This window comes from Octopus sinensis, linkage group LG25 (assembly GCF_006345805.1).
Source record: "Octopus sinensis linkage group LG25, ASM634580v1, whole genome shotgun sequence".
NCBI lineage: Eukaryota > Metazoa > Mollusca > Cephalopoda > Octopoda > Octopodidae > Octopus > Octopus sinensis.
Window position 1 is genome coordinate 2,368,818 of NC_043021.1, and position 25,552 is coordinate 2,394,369.

The following is a 25,552-nucleotide window of genomic DNA, read 5'->3' on the forward strand; positions in this document are numbered from 1 at the left end:
CATCGTCTTGTGGCACACCAAGCATCATCTTGTGGCACACCTAGCATCATCTTGTGGCACACCTAGCATCATCTTGTGGCACACCAAGCATCATCTTGTGGCACACCTAACATCGTTTTGTGGCACGCCAAGCATTGTCTTATGGCACACTTAGCATCATCTTGTGGCACACCAGTGGGCTGCGGCACACTGGTTGTGGGGCACTGATCTTATCTTAAATAAGTTGGTCAGGGTAGAGTGTTTCTGTCTTGTGAAGGGGGTAATGTGGAAAAGTTGTGAACGGACATCAAAAGAGCTGGCATAAAGTCTTAGAACTCTGAAACAATATCTTCTGTCTCCATAAATGCATTGGAAAATGGAAAAAGTAGGGGGGGAAACACCTCTACTTATTTATCTATATCTATAAAACAGTCCTTGGACGAAAATTGTCTGCACATTTTGCTTTGATGGTTAAAGGCAGCCAAACCAAGGCTAGGATCGAGCTGAAAATTGGCAGGGATGCTAAATGCGTGGTGAGGATGAGACCCGCGATGGTTAAAATTCACAAGCTATAAAGATGTGGTTGCTATGGCAAAAAGAGTGATTTTTTATCGATTCAAGGGGGCCCAGAGCCCCTCTAGGTTTGTGCAATTGGTTTTTAATGCCCAGCGGCATGCACTGCAGGCTGTTGTGCTTAATAAACATACATTTTGTCATGGAATTCCAGCTACAAGGAAACGATTTTCCATTGTGAAAAAATGAGTGCTTTTTGCCCTCATTTTCTTTCTAATTTTTTGCTGCTTACATTGTTGGCATTTTCAGGAAAAATGTTACATCTACATGTATCCCTTCAGAAGGGCTATCATGCACATTTTTCTCGGCGTGAAATCATCATCATCATCGTTTAATGTCTGCTTTCCATGCTAGCAGGGGTTGGATGATTTGACTGAGGTCTGGCGAACCAGATGGCCGCACCAGACTCCAATCTTGACCTGGCAGAGTTTCTACAGCTGGATGCCCTTCCTAACGCCAACCACTCCTAGAGTGTAGCGGGTGCTTTTACGTGCCACTGACACGAGGGCAAGTCAGGCGGTACTGGCAATGGCCACGCTCAGATGGTGCCTTTTATGTGCCAACTGCACAGGAGCCAGTCTAGCAGCACTGGAAACGACCTCGCTTCGAATGTTTTTCACGTGCCACCAGCACAGGTGCTAGTAAGGCGACGCAGGTAATGATCACGCTCGAATCTTGCTTTTAAAATCAAAAACACTTAACAATTAAACAAAAATGTTGAATATTTTCTGTCACGTACAGCTTAATACGACGTCATTGTTGCAAGCTGCAACTTTGCCGCAACAGAATTATCGATTTTTTTTCACGGCTGCATAAACTAATTAAGCCACAGCTCTAATCAGCTATAGAATAGTTTTCACTGCATCTTCTTTAGGAGTTTTTAAATGACTGTGATGAAATTACTTTAAAAACACAACTTAAACATGTTCTTTTTTCTGCGACTTCATCTTCTGCCCCGAATTGGGGGACATTGTAATTTACATGAAAAATTTTCTGAATCTGATAAATTATGATATTTACGATATTTTTGCAGATTTTGAGGCAGTGGGACTGATCCTGGAACTAAGTGGTTGGGAAGCAAACTTCTTAACGCACAACCACACCTGTGACTAGGAATACTCAGCCACTTTACACTGCAATTAAGTGACTGATTGACAGAACATTTGCAATACTCAAAGAGTCTGTTTCTTTACTTTTATTCAGGAGGGGGGTGGAGAATGAGGAGTTGGGGTCACTAACCAAAAACAACATCACTTTAGCCTGACATTGAGAATAAAGGGACAGCAAATTAGTCCTGTGGAATCCTCTTCATGGTGATGTAAGAAGAGGAAAACATTGTCACACTGACATTGACTACTTGACTGCAGACACTGGCCCAGGATGTATCCGGGACCTAAAGGCAGTGATGGTGGACTGAACAATGTGGTGGGTGGACTTTGTTGCTGCGGCCCTGATTGGAACCTAGCCATAATAAATAATGAGGCCACATTGTCACTCGCTCCCTTGGGGGTCACTCGCTCCCTTGGGGGGTCACTCGCTCTCTTGGGGGTCACTCGCTCCCTTGGGGGGTCACTCGCTCTCTTGGGGGTCACTCGCTCCCTTGGGGGTCACTTGCTCCCTTGGGGGTCACTCGCTCCCTTGGGGGGTCACTCGCTTCCTTGAGGGTCACTTGCTCACATGGGGGTCACTCGCTCCCTTGTGTGTTACTACCACTGACAGAAATAGACAGGAGAGTGCAGACTGTTGAATTGCATGCCCCTATGACTCACCAGAACATGCCCAAACTGAAATGTGGGCCTCAGACATAGTATAAACACAGCTAATGCACCTGTTCTGTGGCAGACTGATCACCTGTGGAGCACTTGATTAGTTCAGAAAATGGAGACGGAGAGAGCCTCTATGCAGTCGCTCAAACTTCTAAGAATGGCAGCCAAATACTTTCTTCAAAGCATTGTCTAGAAAGAGGAAGGACAACTTAGACCAGTGGTTCCCAACCTGTGGTCTGTTGAGGTAGTACAGGGGACCCGTGAACATGTTAAGCTGACAGACCTTTCAATATCCTGGGGTCTGTGGGAAAACTCATTCAAATAAAAGGGGTGCCTGGTAGTTAAAAGGTTGGGAACCACTGGATTAGATGCTATATCATCATCATCATCATCATCATCATCATTTAGCGTCCGCTTTCCATGCTGGCATGGGTTGGACGGGTCAACTGGGGTCTGTGAAGCTGGAAGGCTTCATCAGGCCCAGTCAGATCTGGCAGTGTTTCTACGGCTAGATGCCCTTCCTAACGCCAACCACTCCGTGAGTGTAGTGGGTGCTTTTTACGTGCCACCCGCACAGGTGCCAGACAGAGCTGGCAAACGGCCATGAAACGGATGGTGCTTTTACGTGCCACCGGCACGGGGGCCAGGCGAGGCTGGCAACGGACACGAACGGATGGTGCTTTTACATGCCACCGACACGGGGGCCAGACAGGGCTGGCAAACGGCCACGAACGGATGGTGCTCACTAACGGATGGTGCTTTTACGTGTCACCGGCACGGGGGCCAGACAGAGCTGGCAAACGGCCACGAAACGGATTGGTGCTTTTACGTGTCACCGGCACGGGGGCCAGACAGAGCTGGCAAACGGCCACGAACGGATGGTGCTTTTACGTGTCACCGGCACGGGGGCCAGGCCAGGCTGGCAACGAACACGAACGGATGGTGCTTTTACGTGCCACCGACACGGGGGCCAGACAGGGCTGGCAAATGGCCACGAACGGATGGTGCTTTTACGTGTTACCTGCACGGGGGCCCTGATGTTGATCGACCTCAATTTGGTTTGATTTTGATTTTGACTGTTCTCAATGCTATAGTCTATAGATATCTTTATATATAAAAGTGAGGTTGTATGCTGTCTGTCTCCTACAATTTAGATTCCTAACTACTCCCACATTTTGCGGTGCAGTTTAACCAAAACCGGGTATCTTATAGACGTGATTCATATCAAGCCCTTCTGGGTATTAGCGCGCATCTACGATCTTAAATAAAAGTTACCATCATTTTTTCCCATTTTTAATGCATTTTTTGCTATTATATAAGGGAAGTAACTCTCTAAAAATGCTTATATAGTTATTTCCTTTACAAACCCGAGCAATGCCGGACGATACTGCTAGTACAGAATAAAACAAGATGGTCCTGGTTGGAACACCTTTGATCATTGTCTGCTATGTGAGGACTGCTCAGGGCATATGGAATATCAGAAAGAGAAAGGGCAACTTACAGAATCTGTAGAAATGATATGGGCTGGGTCTTTGCTGTCCACGTGAATGTATCCATCGCGATTAAATGTTTTGAATACAAAAACGTCACGCTGATGTTCGACTGTTTGTAAGGTGAGGTCAGAGGTGAATGAAGGAAACGATGAGACCGTTTCCCAGAGTACTGTTCCATCTTTACCACTGATCACCATCACCTAGACGGGATATAGAAGCAAAGAGAATAATAATAATAATAATAATAATGAAATTATTGTATACAGTGCTCAGGTGCACCACAACTTGTCAGAAAGTACATGCAGTAATGTAGAAATGTCTGGGAAGTGAACGGTGTATGAGTCAGATACATGCTTGCGTGTGTATGGAGGGGAAAAAATCAAGTGTAGTGTTGGCGAATCTCAGGAAGCATGGAAGTTTTGAAGGATGCAGTGCTCCGACAACTAACAACCGATGCCGGCAGTTTGTTCCATGCTTCAGCAACTCTCAGACTGAATGGTATGGTCAGTCAACTCATTAGCATTTCAATTGGTCGTATCCGGCCCAAATATTCTATTTGTTTTTATGTTCAAACTGGCCAGATACCTTACAATCATCATCATCATCGTTTAACGTCCGTTCTCCATGCTAGCATGGGTCGGATGGTTCGACCGGGGATCTGGGAAGCCAGAAGGCTGCACCAGGCTCCGGTCTTATCTGGCAATGTTTCTACAGCTGGATGCCCTTCCTAACGCCAACCACTCCGTGAGTGTAGTGGGTGCTTTTTACGTGCCACCTGCACAGGTGCCAGGCGAGGCTGGCAACGGCCATGGTCGGATTGGTGTATTTTATGTGCCACCGGCACGGAAGCCAGTCGAGGCGGCGCTGGCATCGGCCACAAGTTGGATAGTGCTTTTTACGTACCACCAGACCAGGGATCCTGGCTGGTTCAATTCGATTTCGATACCTTACAATGTCATTTGTAAAAATAAGCAATCACACCATCAAAATATCATGGCTAATACAATACACGATTACTTCAAAAACAATGTGGATATACAAGCATTACATTTCATGGAATCATCATCATCATCGTTTAACGTCCGCTTTCCATGTAGCATGGGTTGGACGATTTGACTGAGGTCTGGCGAACCAGGCTCCAATCTGATTTGGCAGAGTTTCTACAACTGGATGCCCTTCCCAACGCCAACCACACTGAGAGAGTGTAGTGGGTGCTTTTACGTGCGACCGGCACGAGGGCCAGTCAGGTTTGACTGAGGACTGGCGAGCCAGGAGGCTGAAATTGTCAAAAATTAAGAAATTAAAGACCAAATATCTTACAAACTACAGAATTTTCTCAAGAAAGCCAAGAGAAAATGATGTTTTATAAACACATTCTACCAGTATACGAAGTTTAAAAGTGTTTAGTTACAAAGAAATTATTTTTAAAATCTGCCGGTCAAAGCGAAAAGATCCCCTTCTGCTGCACAGCATGTACGGGTATGACACATATCAGAGGTTGAAATTATTGCAGAACAACGTGAGGTGAAGTGTTTTGCTCAAGAACACGATGCACTCTGCTCTGTCTGACAACCGAAATCATGATCTTGCAACTGTGAATGTAACACCCAGGCCACTAGTGTCACAGGGTTACACACCTTCACAGTATGGGCTACAGACATACTATCACACTGTAGTAGTAGTAGTAGTAGTAGTAGCAACAATGGTAGTAGTAATAGCAGTAGCAGCAACAGTAGTAGTAACAGTAGTTGTAGTAATAGCAGTAGCAACAGTAGTAGTAGTAGTAGTAGTAGTAGTAGTAGTAGTAGTAGTAGCAGCAGCAGCAGCAGCAATAGTAGTAGTAGTAGTAGTAGTATCAGCAACAGTAGCAGCAGTAGTAGTAATAGCAATAGCAACAGTAGTAGTAGTAGTAGCAGCAGCAGCAGCGATAGTAATAGTAGTCAGAAATATTGATCACAATGGTATTGGTTAGTTCAATGCCCAGTGGTTTGTACTGGTCAACATAAGAGAATGGTGAGTATTGGTCAGTGGAAGGCAGAAGGGGGTATGGGTCACTAAAATAAACGGTGTTGTTGTGTTTTGGTTGAGAGAGAGAGAGAGAGAGAGAGAGAGAGAGATGCCAGAACAACTTACCATGGAATATAAGTACAAAGGCCAGGTACCGAAATTGAGATGTAGCATGAAATCCAGGTAAGCATCATCGTTGAAGTATCCAGGGGCTGGAATACTGAGAGAAACACGACAGGGATAAGAAGGATGAAAGCAAACAGTAGAGGGGGATAAGAGTGAGGGGGGGAGGTCACTAGAAGTGTTGAGATCTATTGAGCTGGTAGTGAGGCGGGGGTCACTAGAAGTGTTGAGATCTATTGAGCTGGAGGTAGTGAGGCAGGGGTCATAGACAGCAAACTCAAGACACAGCATTTATTGTCTTCAGGTCTACCAAATTTATTATAATAATCTCCAAACATGAGCAAGTGCTGAAGAGTTCCTGGTTTTGGGGTAAAAGAAAATACAGGAGCATCAGTTAATTGGGATTTTATGCCGCTCATATTCCCCTCTCAGATTCACACACTTATTGCAGTGGTCCTTCAGTTTATTTAAGCCCATAAAAGAACTCGGAAGGTCAGGCCTCCAAGTAGGCCTTTCATGAGACCCTCAAAACCAGGAACTTTTCAGCACCTGCCCCTTGTAATATATCTACGCAACATCTGCACAACCATGTCTCCAACAACAAGCTGGGGCACCTTTTTTGAATTTCATATGACCAACACTCGTGGACATGCTTATCATCATCCTTTAATGCCTGTTTTCCATGCTTGCATGGGTTGGCCAGGCTGGAGAGCTATCCAGGCTCCATTTGTTTGTTTTGGCATGGTTTCCACAGCTGGACACCCTTTCTAATGCCAACTGCTTTACAGAGTGCACTGGGTGCTTTTGATGTGGCACTGGCACGGCTTCCTTCTACATGACACTGGCACAGGTGATGTATATGTGGCACCGACAAGATCAAAAGGCAATGCCAGCACCCATGACTTTTGGAAGCATTTTTTTCATGTTCAAACTTGTTGAAGAGCTTTGAATAAACTTCCAGCATCAGTTGTTAGTTATCAGGACACTACGTCCTTAAAAATTTCCATGTTTTCTGAAATTCATCAACAGTACACCTGAAGCCCACCAACCTGTCTTTTTTGCATTTTTCCTTCATAAAATGACTCATTCACTATTCACTTCTGGTGCATAATTCTATGTCTGGCCAGGTACTTTTGGTTACTTTTACTAATGAGCTCTGTTATCATCATCATCATCATCATCATCGTTTAACGTCCGTTCTCCATGCTAGAATGGGTTGGACGCTTCGACCGGGGATCTGGGAAGCCAGGAGGCTGCACCAGGCACCAGTCTGATCTGGCAGTGTTTTTACAGCTAGCTGGATGCCCTTCCTGATGCCAACCACTCCATGAGTGTAATGGGTGCTTTTTACGTGCCAGGCGAGGCTGGCAACGGCCACAATCGGTTGGTGCTTTTTACGTGCCACCGGCAATTTAACAATGTCCAGCCGATAGAGTCCAGACAAGAATCACCATAGAACAGTAAATTTAAATCAATTAGTTTTTTTCTACTTCAAAACTGAAAACAAAACCATGTTTTCCCTCTGTAATTAATTACTCACCTGAATGATTCATAATTAGTAAAGTTAATTTTCCACTTGGGTGTAAATGTCTGGCCGTCAACCAGAGCAATGGTTCCATCAAATGCGCTCACAAGAATATCCATTACGTTATTATTTTGGATGTCCACTATGACCGGTGGGACAAAGATCCCTTTTGTCTGACTCCTGCAGAAACAAGATGAAAATAAAGAACTCGTTACATGTTGTATAGGGGGTGTAGTATTAGGGAGGACATAGTTTGGGGCTTGTCCTCCAGCATATTAATGACAGGGTCACTTTTGTTCTCCTTATAACTTGGCTACATCAAGATATAAAAGCCGTATGTCTTGGCCCTTGACAGATTATTCTGTCAAATGTAATGCTTATTTATTCATACTGTTTTGAATTAATCGAGCATTTTCTCATAGCTTTGAGATTTTGATATGATTGTTTATTTTTAGAATGACATTGCAGGACAGACGTGAGAGACTGGATCTGGCTATTTTTGAACACAAAGAAGGCACAATATTTGAGCTAGATACAAGCAGTTTAAGATTTGAAAGGCTCTGTCAAAGGGTGGGGAGACAAGCAGTGCTAATAGCCTTTTCTAGAATCTCTGAAACTGGTTGTGGTTCTGAGGCAGATAGAAAGAGGAAAAAGACCACAACTCACACAGGGGTTGATGCCGAAGGGCAAACGCAGAACTTCAAGAAATCAATTGCTCTTTTCTGAAACTGGCAACCTGCCTCTGGATGCATGCAACTAAGTGGAATATTCTTAAGGTAACCAAGGCTCAGTCTTAATCCAGGTGCCCCCCCCCACACTTCTGTCAGTTGCTGTTTGACATATTATCATGTTTACAAGTGGTGACCGGTGCCATAGCACTTAAATAAAGAAATTACCCCCCTCCCCTCCACAGGCACAGGAGTGGCTGTGTGGTAAGTAGCTTGCTAACCAACCACATGGTTCCGGGTTCAGTCCCACTGCATGGCACCTTGGGCAAGTGTCTTCTACTATAGCCACAGACCGACCAAAACCTTGTGAGTGGATTTGGTAGACAGGAACTAAAAGAACCTCGTTGTGTATATGTATATATATATATGTGAGTGTGTGTGTTTGTCCCCCCCAACATCACTTGACAACCGATGCTGGTGTGTTTACGTTCCCGTAACTTAATGGTTCGAAAAAAACAGACCAATAGAATAAGTACTGGGCTTACAAAGAATAAGTCCTGGGGTTGATTTTCTCGACTAAAGGCAGTGCTCCAGCATGGCCGCAATCAAATGACTGAAACAAGTAAAAGAGTAAAAGATGAAGATATTAGGGAACTTACTCGTAGATTGCCGTAGCATTTGATAGAGTCACCACACTGGGATCCAACAGCTGCTTCTTTAAAACATCCCAGTATATCTGATAGAGTTGACCTGTGGAAGTAAGGACAATAGAGGTATGTAAATTTTATATATATCATCATCATTTAATGTCTGTTGTCCATGCTGACATGGGTTGGACAGTTTGGCCAGGACTGGCAAGCTGGAAGGCTGCACCAGGCCCAGTCTGATCTGGCATGGTTTCTACAGCTGGATGCCCTTCCTAATGCCAAACCCCCTTGAGAGTGTAATGGGTGCTTTTACGTGCCACCAGCACGAGGGCCAGTGAGGCGGTACTGGCAACGGCCACACTCAAATGGTGGTTTTTACTTGCCACCTGCACAGAAGCCATTCCAGTGGCACTGGCAATGACCTCGCTTGAATGTTTTTTCATGTGCCACCAGCACAAGTGCCAGTGAGGCGTCAATCACACTTGAATGGTGCTTTTTACGTGCCACTGGCATGGGAGGCAGTCAGCAGCCCTGGCAACGATCACGCTCGGATGGTGCTCTTTGCGCTCCGCTAGCATCGATGCCAGTCATGCGGTGCTGTCATCGAATTTGATTTTGATTTCACTTGCCTCAACAGGTCTTCACAAGCAGAGTTTAGTGTCCAATGAAGGAAAAGGTACCCCTAAGTGGGCTGGTTACACCCCTGGCATAGGCCACGGATTATGGTCTCACTTGGCTTGCCTGGTTTTCTCAAGCACAGCATATTTCCAAAGGTCTCAGTCACTAGTCATTGCCTCGGTGAAGCCTAATGTTCAAAGGTCGTGCTTCACTACCTCATCCCAGGTCTTCCTGGGTCTACCTCTTCCAAAGGTTATGTGTTTACATATTTTTCACTTGGATGAAGATAGATGTGTGAAAAAGCGGTTGAGGGAACCCGTGGAAGAGGTTAATATATTTGGGTTTGATATGGCTGGATTAAATGCCGAAGGGTTTAATCTAGCACCAAACTGTACAAAAAAAGAATTGGAAACCCTGGACTTACCTGATGAAGACAACTGACCACTGGTGAAGAGGACAGTGAGCTTGTTATTTGATGACTTGTAGAGGACAGGGTTTCTATAGACAGCCCCTTTCATAATGGAAATATCGACTAAAGTGCCTACAGCTTGTCCTGTAGCCCCAGAAAATAGCAGGAAACGACCAGTGATGTCAGGGGGCTGCAATAAGAAAGATAATAGACATACATCATCATCATCATCATTAGGATTTTGCTGGGTACATTAATGGACCCCTATTTAGCTCTGACATTAGGATTTTTCTGGATACATTAATGGACCCCTATTTAGCTCTGACATTAGGATCATGCTGGGTACATTTAAAGACCCCTATTTAGCTCTGAATTATGCCAATGAGAGATAAGTATCACTTGTACTCTAGAGAGAGTATCAGTCCTATATCAAGTTAATTTTTTTCAGGGTAATTTTAATGCCTCATCTACCGTATCTAAGAAACCTGAGGCAATGATAAGAATTGTAAATGTCACCTGGAAGCACAACAAAACTCACAGGCCATGATTGATGCTTTAAAAGATCAAATATGTCTCCTAGACACTCATTAACCCTTTTGTTACCAATCCAGCTGAAACTGGATCTGGCTCTGAGTATAAATGTCTTGTTTTCATAAGTTTTGAATTAAAATCTGCCACCAAACCTTAGTCACAATTTATGTTGCTTACACTAACTGAATGATAACGAAGTTATTTTACTAAATTATTGGTTATATTTAAAGTAATTGAAAGAAACACAGAGCATCTCAAGATAAATACAGCAATGACAGGGTTAAGAATGAACAAAATTAAATACAAGCAATTAATTAAAAAATAAATTAACTTTACTGTAACAACAAAAGTGACACAGTATCAATCAAAAGCACCAAGAAAAGTCATGGCAAGTTTCCATAGTAACAAAAACACTTACTTGTCTGCCATAGTAACAACATCCAGCATGCAAAATGAGGACATCATCTACATTGTCATGGTCAACATCAGGTACCACTAGGGCTTGGTAGATATTCCAGTGGTCAATCAAGTATGTACTATTCGCTGACCATATCACAAGACCTTCACAACAAAAATTGAAATAAATACACACAAATTACTTTTTCTTCAATGATAAAACAACATTTAGTCAACCTAATCATTCAGAATTTACATTTCTATATTGCTGAGGACAACACGGATGAAGCGCTGGATATATCAAGAGGGGCTAACGTCCACATGCTAGACAGACTCAGAAAGGACCTCACAAGCATCATGAACTCCCTTGGACTGAAGGTCACTATAGAGACCAACCTGACAACGGTCGGACCTGGAATCAGGTGCCTATAGGTCCTTTAGGAAACCCAATGAGAAGCTGTTTTACATTAACACAGGTTCCTGCCATCCAGCCATAGTGTTCAGGAACCTGGTTAAGGACATCAGCAAGAGAATCTCCAGCTTGTTTTCAAGCAAAGAAATCTTTGATGCTACCACCCACCATACTATAACTGGGCTCTGGCTGCCAGGGGTTTCAACATCAAAGCCCTACTGTAGTTAAAATCGCTCTTTCAAAAGTCTGTGATAGCTGTTGTTAGTGGTGATGGCAATAACAGCTGTTTCGTCTCAGGCCAGACCTTATTGACAAGACTAATTATCAAAGATATTCTAGCTACGACCATATTCTTTAGGCGGGGCTTTTCACATATAGTGAAAAGCACTGGTGCTGGTACCATGTTAAAAGCAGTGCTGATGATGTAAAAACCACTGGTGATGGTGCCATGTAAAAAGCACTTGTGTTACATTTGGCAGAGTAATCTGGATGCTAAAGGGTTTAAACCAGCCATATCTGGCCCAAATATTCTACCTGTTCTATGTTCACACAGGTTAAATCTGGCCTTTCACACCTATCCCACAATGTCATTCTAAAAATTAACAGCATAGGAGTGGCTGTGTGGTAAGTAGCTTGCTCACCAACCACATGGTTCCAGGTTTAGTCCCACTGTGTGGCACCTTGGGCAAGTGTCTTCTACTATAGCCTCGGGTCGACCAAAGCCTTGTGAGTGGATTTGATAGACAGAAACTGAAAGAAGCCCGTCGTATATATATATATATATATATTTGTTATTCTACCAATTATATATGTTTTTATTATTTTTTTGCAATTCACTTAATCATTGGTATTTTATTGTTATTTTAATTTTAATATTTCTATTATATGTAATTTTCTAGATGGTGTATTTTAATTGTTCATTTTGAATTGATAAAAGGTGGTCTTTTTCTAATTTTTTTACATATATATATATTATATTGTGTGAAATTTGATTTAGTATTTCTAAATTGAATTTTTTTCCCCTGTAAGTTAGGATTAATATTCCCTCAAATCATCATCATCATCATCATCAATTAACGTCCGCTTTCCATGCTAGCATGGGTTGGACGGTTCAACTGGGGTCTGGGGAGCCCGAAAGCTGCACCAGTCCAGTCAGATCTGGCAGTGTTTCTACAGCTGGATGCCCTTCCTAACGCCAACCACTCCGAGATATATATAATTATATATATATATATATATATATATATACATACACACACACACACACACACACACACATATATATATATATATATATATATATATATATGTATGTATGTGTCTGTGTTTGTCCCCACAACATCGTTTGACAACCGATGCTGGTGTGTTTACATCCCAGTAATGTTAGCGGTTCGGCAAAAGAGACCGATAGAATAAGTACTAGGCATACAAAGAATAAGTCCTAGGGTTGGTTTGCTCGACTAAATGCGCGGTGCTCCAGCATGGCCACAGTCAAATGGCTGAAACAATTAAAAGAGTAAATCACATCATTGAAATCTTGACTAAATAAGCATTACATTCGGCAGAGTGATGTGGAAGCTGAAGAGTTAAACAACGTTAAGAGTGCATGCGTAGATGGTAGGACTTACCTTTACGAGGATCGATAGCTTGTAGAGTGGCATGATAGCCACTGATCAAGCAGTCGTGCTTACCATCCTGGTTGGCATCCAGTTGGTCACAGTGGATGTAGAGGATGCTGGATTTGGTGGAGTGCTTCCACAACTGTTTGCCATCACAGCCACGTATGGCCAGAAGTTGACCAGTAGGTGGGTAGGAGAGTCCTGACAAAATCAAAGAAGACACAACGAAATTGATGTGGATGTTGTTGTTGTTGTTCTTTGGCCCTAGGCCCCCCCCAACTCTGAATGAGTGAACCTAGCCACTGATCAATGATGTTTAAGTTTTGGCCCCTCGGTTGTGCAATGTGTCCTTTATTTGAAAACTGTATGATTGGTGCAGGTGTGGATGTGTCATGAGACATTTGCTTCCTGGCCACATGGTTCTGGGTTCAGTCCCACTGCATGGCACCTTAGGCAAGTATTTTCTACTGTAGCCTCAGGCCAACCAAAGCCTTGTAAGTGGATTTGATATATGGAAATTAAAATAAGCCCATCCTACATATATATATATATATAGACGCGTGTGTGTGTGTGTGTGTATATATATATATATATATACAGGGCTTATCATGCAGATCAGAAAAACCCTACTCTTCAGTAAGAGGTCCACTTGGACCAAACGCACCAACCCAAATGGCTCCTTCGACATGGCAATGGGTACTTTTGACAGTACGGACATATGTGACCTAGTTGGTCTTTCCATCCTAAATATACTAAAAAAGAAATCCCTTTCAACTAGTTTTGGCCTCTATAGGGATGAAACGCTGGATATATCAAGGGGGGCTAACGTCCACATGCTAGACAGGCTCAAAATAATAACAATAATAATAATAATAATAACAACAACAACAACATCAAAAAATACTTTAGGAATGAGAACCCAGGTTTGCAATTTCCCCCAAGACACCTGATGGAGGCTGGATGGTATATCAGCCAAAACGTTGTGTTAACAACAAACAAGATGACAAATATCCGTCAAGTGTAAATAGTGTACATAATTCCTCATCTCTTCAATATAGAACTGAATATTAAAGAAACTTAACACTACAAGTACTGAACGGTCATTTATGACCATTTTTGCCTTTTACTTTCTAATTTCTATGACTGTATTGAACATGCAATCATGAGTATCATTTCATATATATGTGTGTGTATATTTTTTGGTACGTAAACAAATGCTAAAAGGCTGTATTTTCAAATCCTTTATTAACTACATTAGCTTATATTTAAAATAAATTGCATTAAATAAAGATTTTCAATGTTGGTCAAAAATGACCGCTATGTTCCTTGTAGGAAGAAAGAAATGTCAGTACTTGTAGTGTTAAATTGTTATAGAAAGTTTCAAATCTCACCTGTATCGTTACAGAATTCATTTACTGGTTGTTGGTTATCTGTGTCCATGCTGGAGTGATAATGATGGTAGTAATCTGGTGCGGCCAAACTAAGGAGAATGTCCAGTTGGCCATCATTGTCCATATCGAGTAGCCGGATGCAAGAATCACTGACTGGTTAAAATAATGAGTACACAAGAATGACCAGTGGTTAATTGGGTGGAGTGGAAGAAACAATACATAGCAAAATGCCCAGTGTGGTCAAGAGGCATGTAGGCTACTAAATTAAGATACTTGGGAATAATGAAAGGTGAATAACTAAAATGATACATAAAAAATGACCATTGGTCAATGAATGCCTCAACAGACAAGCATATCAGTGGTCGGTATATAATTACAATGGTCAAAATATTGTTGAGAAAAGAATGAAGAGTCAGTGGTGAATGTTTGATTAAGACAATAGATGTTTTAGAGATCACGAGATGATGAGTACCAAAAATCCTCGAGTATAGTCCGCCCTCGAGTATAATACGGGGGCTGTACCTCTGAAAAACCTAAACCTTGTGTATAATACGCACCCCTTCTCTAACTTGAGTCAAGGAGGTCTATATAACGCCCTTGGTTTGTGAAAACGTATACGGTAACGTCCTTTATTATTATTGTATATATAACATAATGCAAACGTGTAGCTTTTTTGTGCATTTTGTTTGCAGAAAATAAAGAAATAACAGTAATAACGTTTAATAAATGTTGCTTACTGCAAGTTACGGATGATTCTTTTATGACTGTGGCACAATCAATATGACTGTGACAGTGTATCAACATAACTGACACAATATATCAACATGATGGTGACACAATGTATTGACACAAGCACAATGACTGTGACACAATGTATCACCATAAACTGACACAAACACAACGACTGTGACACAATGTATCACCATAAACTGTGACACAAACACAATGACTGTAACACAATGTATCACCATAAACTGACACAAACACAACGACTGTGACACAATGTATCACCATAAACTGTGACACAAACACAATGACTGTGACACAATGTATCACCATAAACTGTGACACAAACACAATGACTGTAACACAATGTATCACCATAAACTGACACAAACACAATGACTGTGACACAATGTATCACCATAAACTGTGACACAAGCACAATGACTGTGACACAATGTATCACCATAAACTGTGACACAAACACAATGACTGTGACACAATGTATCACCATAAACTGACACAAACACAATGACTGTGACACAATGTATCACCATAAACTGTGACACAAACACAATGACTGTAACACAATGTATCACCATAAACTGACACAAACACAACGACTGTGACACAATGTATCACCATAAACTGTGACACAATGTATTACCATAAACTGTGACACAATATATCAACACGACTATGACACAATATCTCGACATGACTGTGACACAATGCATCAGCACAACTGTGACACAAAGAATATGACTGTAACGATACTGATGTGACTGAGACAATATATCCAAAATCACCACTGACCCAATATCTAAAAAACATATTTGAAAGACAAAGGTATGTTTAAAACGTCCTTACCATTGTTGCCAAAACTTAAATTCCACTCCTTTGATGTTGTCTGGCAAGGAGAATGCTGGGAGGAACTTTTATAATGCAAGATGGCAACGACAAAAATGGTGATGACAAGGATTACGAATAAAACTATTGCGGCCCTTTTTGTGATACGACAGCATGATGACTGGCCAGCTCGGTGAGGGTCACGTCGCTTCAGCTTGCTGCCTGGTAAATTGTCCAACTCTATGACATTATTACTGAACTTCTTAACACCATTCCGAGAAGCTGGAGTGATGTTCAGGTCTTTGTTGAAAATGATTTGATCTTCACTGTCATCATCATCACTGATGTTCTGTTGTAAGGGTGAATAGACGACATTGTCATGATTCTTTACTGGAAAGACAAAAATTAAAAAATGTCCATAACAAAAACTGAAATATTGGCCTATCATCAGTGGTGGCCATGAAGTTAATGGTGTTAGATGTTAGAGTGCTGTGGTGAGATGAAATAAAAGGACAGATTCTAAACGGATAATGCAACATGAAAAATCATCATCATCATCAATGTCGTTTAACGTCTGCTTTCCATGCTGGCATGGGGTGGACGGTTTGACTGAGGACTGGCGAACCAGATGGCTGCACCAGGCTCCAATCTGATCTGGCAGAGTTTCTACAGCTGGATGCCCTTCCTAACGCCAACCACTCCAAGAGTGTAGTGGGTGCTTTTACATGCTGCCCACCGCACGAGGGCCAGTCAGGTGGTTCTGGCAACAACCATGCTCAAAAATATCAGCTTATACCCTACGTTTGTCTACCTTTAATTACCCAAATATCGGCTCATACACTATGCTTTCTACAAGTGGCCATGTGATAGCTGAGTCCTACATGAGCTCTACATGGGCTATCCATCCCATCATGTGAAAGACCAGCCAAATGTGAGCAAATTTGTGTTTGTTCACTGGAGCCCACCATCAGCTTTATAAGGAGGAATCTTCCCGCTATTCTTTAGTGAGGTGGGTTTGCACAGTCAAGTTCGGATCCCAGCAGAGATCAAGTTTATTTCACAGGTAGCATTTAATACATATGTCCTTTTCTATTTGTTTCCCTGTCCTGTTCAAGTATCAACTGCATGAGATGCCATTAAGTATATTTTCTGACAGTTGTATTCCAACAATGTTACTCTTTTACTTGTTTCAGTCATTTGACTGCAGCCATGCTGGAGCACCACCTTTGGTCAAGCAAATCGACCCCAGGACTTATTCTTTGTTAGCTTAGTACTTATTCTATCAGTCTCTTTTGCCGAACCGCTAAGTTACAGGGACGTAAACATACCAGCATCAGTTGTCATGCGATGTTGGAGGGACAAACACAGATACACAAATGCACACACACATACACATATATACACATATACACGACGAGGTTCTTTTAGTTCCTGTCTACCAAATCCACTCACAAGGCTTTGGTCGTCCCGAGGCTATAGGAGCAGACACTTGCCCAAGGTGCCACACAGTGGGACTGAACCCAGAGCCATGTGGTTGGTAAGCAAGCTACTTACCACACAGCCACTCCAATGCTTTTTGGTAAATTGAATAAATCATCGCATTTAATCCAACCTGGTTTTCTCATTCTTTCTTTATCTAAATGCACAAACATATATCAGAACTCAATCCTGCTTAATTCACCAACTCTTTGAAAAAGACAAGATGGCCACAGTTGGAATCGTTTTCATCATAGGCCTTCTTTGATCAGAGCTGACCAGGAGTTAAACAATAGCAATACATGAAGCTGGTCACTATACTACATCGTCTTTACCCCCAAAGAGAAAGAATAAATTTTAAACTTTTATTTCTATTTCATTGACTATCATCGGGGAGACCCCAGACCAGTTACAGACCATGCTGATGGAGCTGGACATCAGGAGCTCGTTAAAATATCACCATTAAAAAGTCGAGGAAATAGAGGTGAAGGAATATGCCTACCTTGGACAAGAGGTGAGTATGCACTGAGACATGGGGGAGGAGATCTTGCAGAGAATAAGGTCAGGACGGAAAGCGTTCCGCATTATAAGGTTTGAAAAATTGACTAAGGTTATTCATCCTTTTTTTTTGGTCCAGTGGTGAGGATACCTGACTTTCACCCAGGCAGTCTGGGTTCGATTCCCAGCATGGGGATGTTAATCTTTATAGACACAGACATAGCAGCTGTGTGGTAAGAAACTTGCTTCCTAACCACATCGTTCAGGGTTCAGTCCCACTGTGTGGGACCTTGGGCAAATGTTTTCTACTATAGCCTCAGACCAACCAAAGCCTTGTAAGTGGACTTGGTAGGCGGACGCTTAAAGTAGCCCATCGTGTATATATATATATATATATATATATATATATATATATATATCAATGTGTTTGTGTCTGTATTCGTCCCCACCACTGTTTGACAACTGGTGGTGGTGTGTTTATGTCCCCATAAGTTAGCGGTTCAGCAAAAGAGACCGATAGAATAAGTACCAAGCTTATAGAAAACAAGTACTGGGGGTCGATACATTCGATTTAGATTCTACAAGGCGCTGCCCCATCATGGCCGCAGTCAAAGGACCGAAACAAGCAAAAGATCTAAGATAATCTACGGGCAAATAATTAAATCTGCCATGTCCACGAGATAGATTTAGATAAATCTAAATTCAATCAAATATTCCGCACCTTGTGTTTTGTTAGGCGTGTGATGCTCCCCGACTCGAGGAATAATTTGTATTGCATGAAACAAGTTCACAAAGATCGCTGCCCTGCAACAAAATGCAATGATCAAGGGAGGCAACTTAGTAAATCATAAACTATTCCCTAAGTGGTTATCTTCTCTTTATGTCGGTAGTTTCCAGTTTTTTTCACCACTGAGGACATCCTTTTATTTAAATGAAAAATTTCACGGACCCTAATCTTTTAAAAGCGATGTATACTCATCAACTAATAACAAGGCCGTTTCCCCAGTTTCACCTCTTACCTGATAACTCATTAATAATTATATTTAATCAGTGTGCGGCATTTTGGGCAAGTGGTTCAGGTTGGACCCCAGGCCGACCAAAACCTTATGAGTGGATTTCGAAGACAGAAACTGAAAGAAGCCCGTCATGTGTGTGTCTATCTGTGTATATATGTATATGTGTGTGTGTATTTTCCAAACACCATCACCTGACAACCGATGCTGGTGTGTTTACGTCCCCGCAACTTAGCAATTCGGCAAAAAGAGACCGAAAAAATATGTAATAAGCTTACAAAGAATAAGTCCTGAGGTCGATTTGCTCGACTAAAGGTGGCGCTCCAGCATGGCCACAGTCAAATGAGTGAAACAAGTAAAAGAATACTAGGGTTGATTTAATTGACTGCTGATCTGTGTTAACATGAAAAGGGACAGAACGGTGAAGCTGAACCCTTATCTCCATCCGAAACAGCAGGCTTCCAACAATAAGTGACACATCAAATATGATATCTCTGTGACAACTACACACACACATCCTATTGCTCACAAGCACACACATACACATATTCTATCATTCACACACACACACACACACTTTATCATACACACACTCATATATTCTATCATTCACACTCACATATATTCAGTCATTCACTCACAAACACACACACTCTCCCACCCCCTCCCTATCTATCTATCTATATCTATCTATCTGTCTATCTAAATCTATCTATCTGTCTATCTATATCTATCTATCTATCTATCTATCTATATCTATCTATCTATCTGTATATCTATATCTATCTATCTGTCTATCTATATCTGTCTATCTATATCTATCTGTCTATATCTATCTGTCTATCTATCTATCTATCTACCTATCTACCTATCTATCTATCTACCTACCTATCTATCTATCTATCTATCTATCTATCTATCTATCTATCCATCCATCCATCCCTGTCTTTTATGCTCTTCTCCCACCTATATATATTTACCACACTGATTCCCATTCTTTCTGTATATGTATATTTCGCACACATGCTGCTCCACTTCTCTCTCTCTCTCTCTGTCTCTCCCTCAGTCTCTCTCTCTGTCTCTCCCTCAGTCTCTCCCTCAGTCTCTCTCTCTCTCTCTCTTAATATGGCATGTGATTGCTTTCATTTCGTTTAAAACTTCATCGTTGGAGAATCCCATGTTTTCACTTTCATTTTGTGACAGAGAAGCTATTATACGGAAAATGCCAGCTTCCAAATCCTAATTTCTGACCGAGTGGAAATGATCAAACTTTAACCCTTTAGTGTTCAGATTATTCTATCAAACATAATGCTTATTGATTCCCATTGATTTGAATTAATCATGCATTATCTCATATCTTCAAGATCTTGATGGTGTAATTACTTAATGTAGAATAACATTGTAGGGTAGGTGTGAGAGCCTGGATCTGGTCAGTTTGAACATAAAACAGATTAAATATTTTGGCCAGATATGGCCGGTTTAAATACTAAAGGGTTAACCCTTTAGCATTTAAAACGGCCATGTCCAGCCCAAATGTGCCTCCTCTTTTAAACTCAAACTGACCAGATATGGCCTCTCACACTTACCCTGCAATATCATCCTAAAAATATTGAAATCTCAAAGCTACAAGACAATACATGACTAATTCAAAGCAATATGAATAGATAAGTTTTACATTTGGCAGAGTGATTTAAACACTAAAGGCTTAGGCCTCTGCGACATTTTCCCAGAATTTGGAATAAATGAATTGCAGAATCAGATTCAGCATGAAAAATTACCCCAACTAACCCTTTCAATACCAACCCGGCTGAAACCGGCTTTGGCTCTGTTGTACAAAATGCCTTGTTTTCATAAGTTTTGAATTAAAATCTTCCACCAAACCTTCGTCACAATTTATGCTCCAAACACTAGCTGAATGATAACTAAGTTATTTTACTAAATTCTTTGTTATATTTAAAGTAATTGAAAGAAACACAGAACATCTCAAAATAAATACAGTAACGAAAGGGTTAAAAGGGTAATAAAAAGAAAATTCAATAAGAAAGAAAGAATGAGAAAAAGGTGTGAAAGGTCCCAGGGCAGAGCATAATAAGATTCTTAGAGAAAAATGTGAGTTTAAGCCAAACAGAAGTTCTTACATCGTTCCTTGATCTCTAGGATTAGCAGCAGAATCACTCTTAATCTATCGCTTATCACAAAGGCATATTTGGAAAATGCAATCTAGGATACATTGTCTGAAACTATGATGAGGTGGCCATAGCTGGAATGCTTAGATCATACTGGAGCACTGGGACTAAACATGAATAATTATAAGAACCACAAACAGAGGGATCATTTTGACTAAAATAAAGTGTGGTTGATCAGAGCTGGCCTGTGGTTAAACAACAACGACAACATGACCACTGCTGTTTTATTCTGTTAACTTGTTACTTTGATTTTGAAATAGCTCAAACATTAGTCACCCTATGCTACAATCCTTACTTGTTAAACAACTACTACTGCTACATTTTCAAGTACCTGACTATTAAGTATCAAGTGAAGATATTCATTGTTAATTCAAAACACAGGCCTACTTTATTGTTCTGGTCACATATATACACTTAAATATAAACCGTTTTCACGATTGATCTGTCTACATGGTCGTTCAGCCTGCTAGATATAACAGCCAAATCTTCATCGTATCACACGCCAGTGTCTGAGTAAAGGGTTTCTCAGTCTGGAGTAAAAGTAGTAAAGTAGAGTTCCTTCTCGAGTCATATAGAGTCGTGGGGCTGGTTTCTGGTTTCCAGGGCGAATATATTTCCCAACTGGATGGGATGTCAGTCCGGCGCAGAGGGAACTGGAGCAATGCAAAATGAAGTGTGTCATCCACTCCAGGAATCGAAACCACAACCTTATGATCACGAGTCCAACGCCTCAGTCTGGAGTACACAAAGGAAAACTTCAGGGGTACGCGAGGCTTGTAAAAACGCCTGGAAAATTTAAAGTTGACCACAATCAGCTAGACCTAAATCGAGTCTCTAAAAACATGTGGAGGGGGCCTTTTGCTGTTCCCATCCAGTTATTGCTGTGAACGAGGGCTTTCAGTAATGTATAATCCTTTATCATTTAAACTGGCCATATGTGGCACTAATATTCCAGGTCAGTGGATCCATTTCAAGAAGAAGAACAAGAAACTTCCTGTAAGACAGGAAAAGTGGAACGGCTATTGGGAAGTGTCCAGTTACGAAAAAACCAGATATTTTCATGTGGTGTGAAAGAAGGAAAGTTGTAAATCTAGTCAAGTTAATGATTCCTCATGAAGATAACATGGATGCCGCTTGGGCTCGAAAGTTTGACCGTTATGTAAACCTCCTCGAGGAATGTGAAGACGCAGGCTGGAAAGCAGAACATTTTCTAATCGAAGTCGGATGTAGAGGGTTCGTTGGACACAGTATGAGACGACTGTTGTTATTGTTAGGCCTAACTCATTGTAAAGTCAATACCACCATGACTGATATCCTAACTATAGTGGAGAAGGCTAGCCACTGGATTTGGTTAAAAAGATACGATGAGCGAAGGCTAGAAGAATATTGAGCTTTATTTAATAACCAGTTGATCAAGCAAGCAGGGCCTCATACCAGTGAGGTGGGGCCGGTGCGCATTGATGCCTTTGAGAGGTAAACCCCGAAATGGCGTGCATTCTCTCCTGATGACCCCATACACTTGCTGGCTTCTGGTATGCGGAGTTCTCGACTGATAGCACTTGCATGTTGTTTGCAAGACATCAGTTTTATGTTAAGAATGGTCAGATCCAGCCTACAATGTCATTCTGAAAACATAGAGTCACATCGTTGAAACCTCAAGGTTGAGATAACGCATGATTAATTCAGAACAATGTGAACAAATAAGAATTACATTTGACAGAGTAATCTGAATGCTAAAGGGTCAAAATACCTGAGATATATCTCATGCAAGACTGTCAATAAAGAATAATGATATGTGGACCCCACCCCAACCCTCTCTCTCTGAAACTGTGTCCGAAATTAAGGGACTTGTTAAAAAGAGCCAAAGCTTATCCAACTCATTAAAAATGTGACATTAAATTAAAACCTGGCATTAGATTAAGAAGTTTTGAATGGTCGATCCTCAAGTTGCCATGTTCTTTCTCCCAGCTATTTCCACTGCGCTTGGTGGTTATTCTGTTATTTGTTTCAGTCATTTGATTGCGGCCATGCTGGAGCACCTTCTTGAAGATTTTTTAGTCAAACAAATCAACCCCTATATATTATAGTCTGGACATATCTCCCTTAGGATATATGCTATTCGATGGCACTTGGTCGAGTACCTATGTTAATTATCAGGGCTCTCAAATTTAAAACTTGAAATACTGTACGGAGGAAGAGAATAAGTGAACAGAAATATGATTTTACCTCTTTTTATATCTCTTTAACCCCGAAACGCGTATTTAGTTAATCAAAGCCAGGTGGATTCATTATTTTTTTTCTCTTTACCTGCGTGGGTTGCTGAGTATTGCTGTCTGGGAGATACCTTATGGCAGTAGAATAGTATTTTAACTGCTATTTCTAAATTTCGGTATGTGGTAAAGCAAATATTTGCTGAAGCCTAATTATAATTATGCTCATAATTATGGAATTTATATCTATATATACACACACACATATATATATATATAAAAATATATATATATATATATATACACGACGGGCTTCTTTCAGTTTCAGTGTACCGAATCCACTCACAGGGCTTTTGTTGGCCTGAGGCCATAGTAGAAGACACTTGCCAAAGGTGCCACACAGTGGGACTGAACCCAGAAGCATATGGTTGGGAAGCCAATTTCTTACCACACACCCACGCCTGCACCTATGCGTGCAACCATTCTATAATAGAATGGTAGACTCTTGAACCGAGAAAGATAGTTGTGCAATTTTTTCTAGCACAAATTACTTTATTTACAGTGATTGACCCGTTTGCGCTGCACCCAAGCCCATTCCTCCCATCAAATCGACATTGCTTGTACAGGTGCACTGTGGTCATATGCCAACATGAGATAAAGAGTTTGGCTCCAGAGCACAATGCAGTGCCCAGCCTGGGAATCGAACCCTCAATCGTGAGTGCAGAAATACACTCTTGTGGGTAGTAAAGAAACAGGTATTTCGTCTGCCGCTTTGCTCCGAGTTCAAATTCCGCCGAGGTTGACTTTACCTGTCATCCTTTCGAGGTCGATAAATTAAGTACCAGTTGAGTATTGGGGTCGATGTGATCGACTTAACCCTTCCACCAAAAATGTCAGGCCTTGTGCCCAGAGAAGAAAAGATTATGATGTCTCACGGACTTGGAGCAATTCGGTAATCATATATTCCTTCCCATGCTTTCCGAAATCCGCCGAAACTACACCTGATTATATATACACTTTAGATGAGTTGTAGTGCACCTGAGCACTGTACACAATTATTATTATTATTATTTGGTGAATCTGGATTTGAACAGTCGTTACTTTCAACATCCCAACCGTAACACAACCTGTTGTTACATTTCGTGACCCCCACCTTCCATTAAATATATGTGTGTGTGTGTGGATAGATAATAGATAAAGTCAAAATATAAAAGGTGGGCAAGACGTGAGGCAGTGATTGAATACATTAAGGGTGGATCAACAACAGAGATAAAGAAGCTAAGAAAAAAAAAAGAGCATTTAAAAACAAATAATGAAAAGGTGTTTGGGCGTGGATCGTCTTATAAAAGATGCATGAATAACTTCTGGTTTCATTTTAAGTTTTCTGTGAACAACAAAAAGGTAAAACAACAAATATTTAAATGAAAAAAAGGTTCACTCACTCCGCAATATCCCCATAGAGCGACAGCTAAATCGTGTGTATATATATATATATAGTCTATATAGACAATATATATATATATATATGTATATACTCTCACGGTCACAGGTGTGTGTGTATATATATATATAGTCTATATAGACAATATATATATATATATATATGTATGTATATATACTCTCACGGGCACAGGTGTGTATATATATTGATGTGTGTTTGTGTTTCGAAGGAGGAAGCAGAAGAAGAAGAGAAATATTTCCGATCAGCTGAGAAGATGTCGAAGAGGAGAGAGTCGGGCAGTGAGGAGTGCTTTGGGGGGTGGAGACAACATTTGTTAGACGGGTGGAAGCGGGGACCAGAACCAAGGACACGAGGCGACGAGACAACGGATCGAACGACTGACGACAGAGTTTGTTGTTGGGTTTATGATGGCATGGTCGGATTGTGGAAATGGTAGTCACGCAGTAAATGACGGAAACTTCCGGTTACTAAAAAAAAAAAAGCAGCTGAACTTTCCTATGACGTAACTTCCGGAAGTTTATATATTTTTTTTTCCGTCGTAGCTTTTGTATGTTTCGGTCATGGCATCGCGACCATGCTGGAGCACCGCCTCCACGGGTTCGAGTCGAATGAATTAGACTCCAGTATTTATTTCTTTTTTGCCTTAAAGAAATATCCCAGTTCGCTTATGTCCCCCTAACGAACCAGCAAACACATCTATATATATATATATATATATCTAGGTATAGGTTCTATGTGACGACGCTTTTCGGTTTCCGTCTACCAAATCCTTTCAAAAGCCTTATTTGGGCAGGGCTGTAATTGAAGACACTCGACCTAGGTGTAGCACGGTGGGACTGAACCCAGGCTGATGTGACTGCAAAGCAAATGTCTTACCACAAAGCCACGCCTATTTCCACCTTCTCGGAATCTATTTTCAATCTACACCTTACTATTATCTTAGAAAACTAGCAGTATCGCCCGGCGTTGCTCGGGTTT

General features: G+C 41.3%; 1 protein-coding gene across 1 annotated transcript in view; it reads right to left on the reverse strand.

Annotated features, from left to right (window-relative positions):
• Positions 1-25,120, reverse strand: part of LOC115224506 (protein FAM234B-like) — a 30,811-nt gene extending 5,691 nt beyond the window's left edge. Inside the window, exons 1-11 of the mRNA XM_029795416.2 lie at positions 24,740-25,120; positions 24,555-24,655; positions 15,751-16,119; positions 14,158-14,310; positions 12,776-12,967; positions 10,758-10,900; positions 9,824-9,998; positions 8,794-8,884; positions 7,482-7,646; positions 5,945-6,038; positions 3,820-4,011 (exon numbers count right to left, since the gene is read on the reverse strand). Coding sequence (XP_029651276.1) covers positions 3,820-4,011; positions 5,945-6,038; positions 7,482-7,646; positions 8,794-8,884; positions 9,824-9,998; positions 10,758-10,900; positions 12,776-12,967; positions 14,158-14,310; positions 15,751-16,119; positions 24,555-24,570 — 1,590 coding nt within the window. The 5' untranslated portion in view covers positions 24,571-24,655; positions 24,740-25,120. The remainder of the gene's footprint in view (positions 1-3,819; positions 4,012-5,944; positions 6,039-7,481; positions 7,647-8,793; positions 8,885-9,823; positions 9,999-10,757; positions 10,901-12,775; positions 12,968-14,157; positions 14,311-15,750; positions 16,120-24,554; positions 24,656-24,739) is intronic.
• Positions 25,121-25,552: the final 432 nt, after the last annotated feature.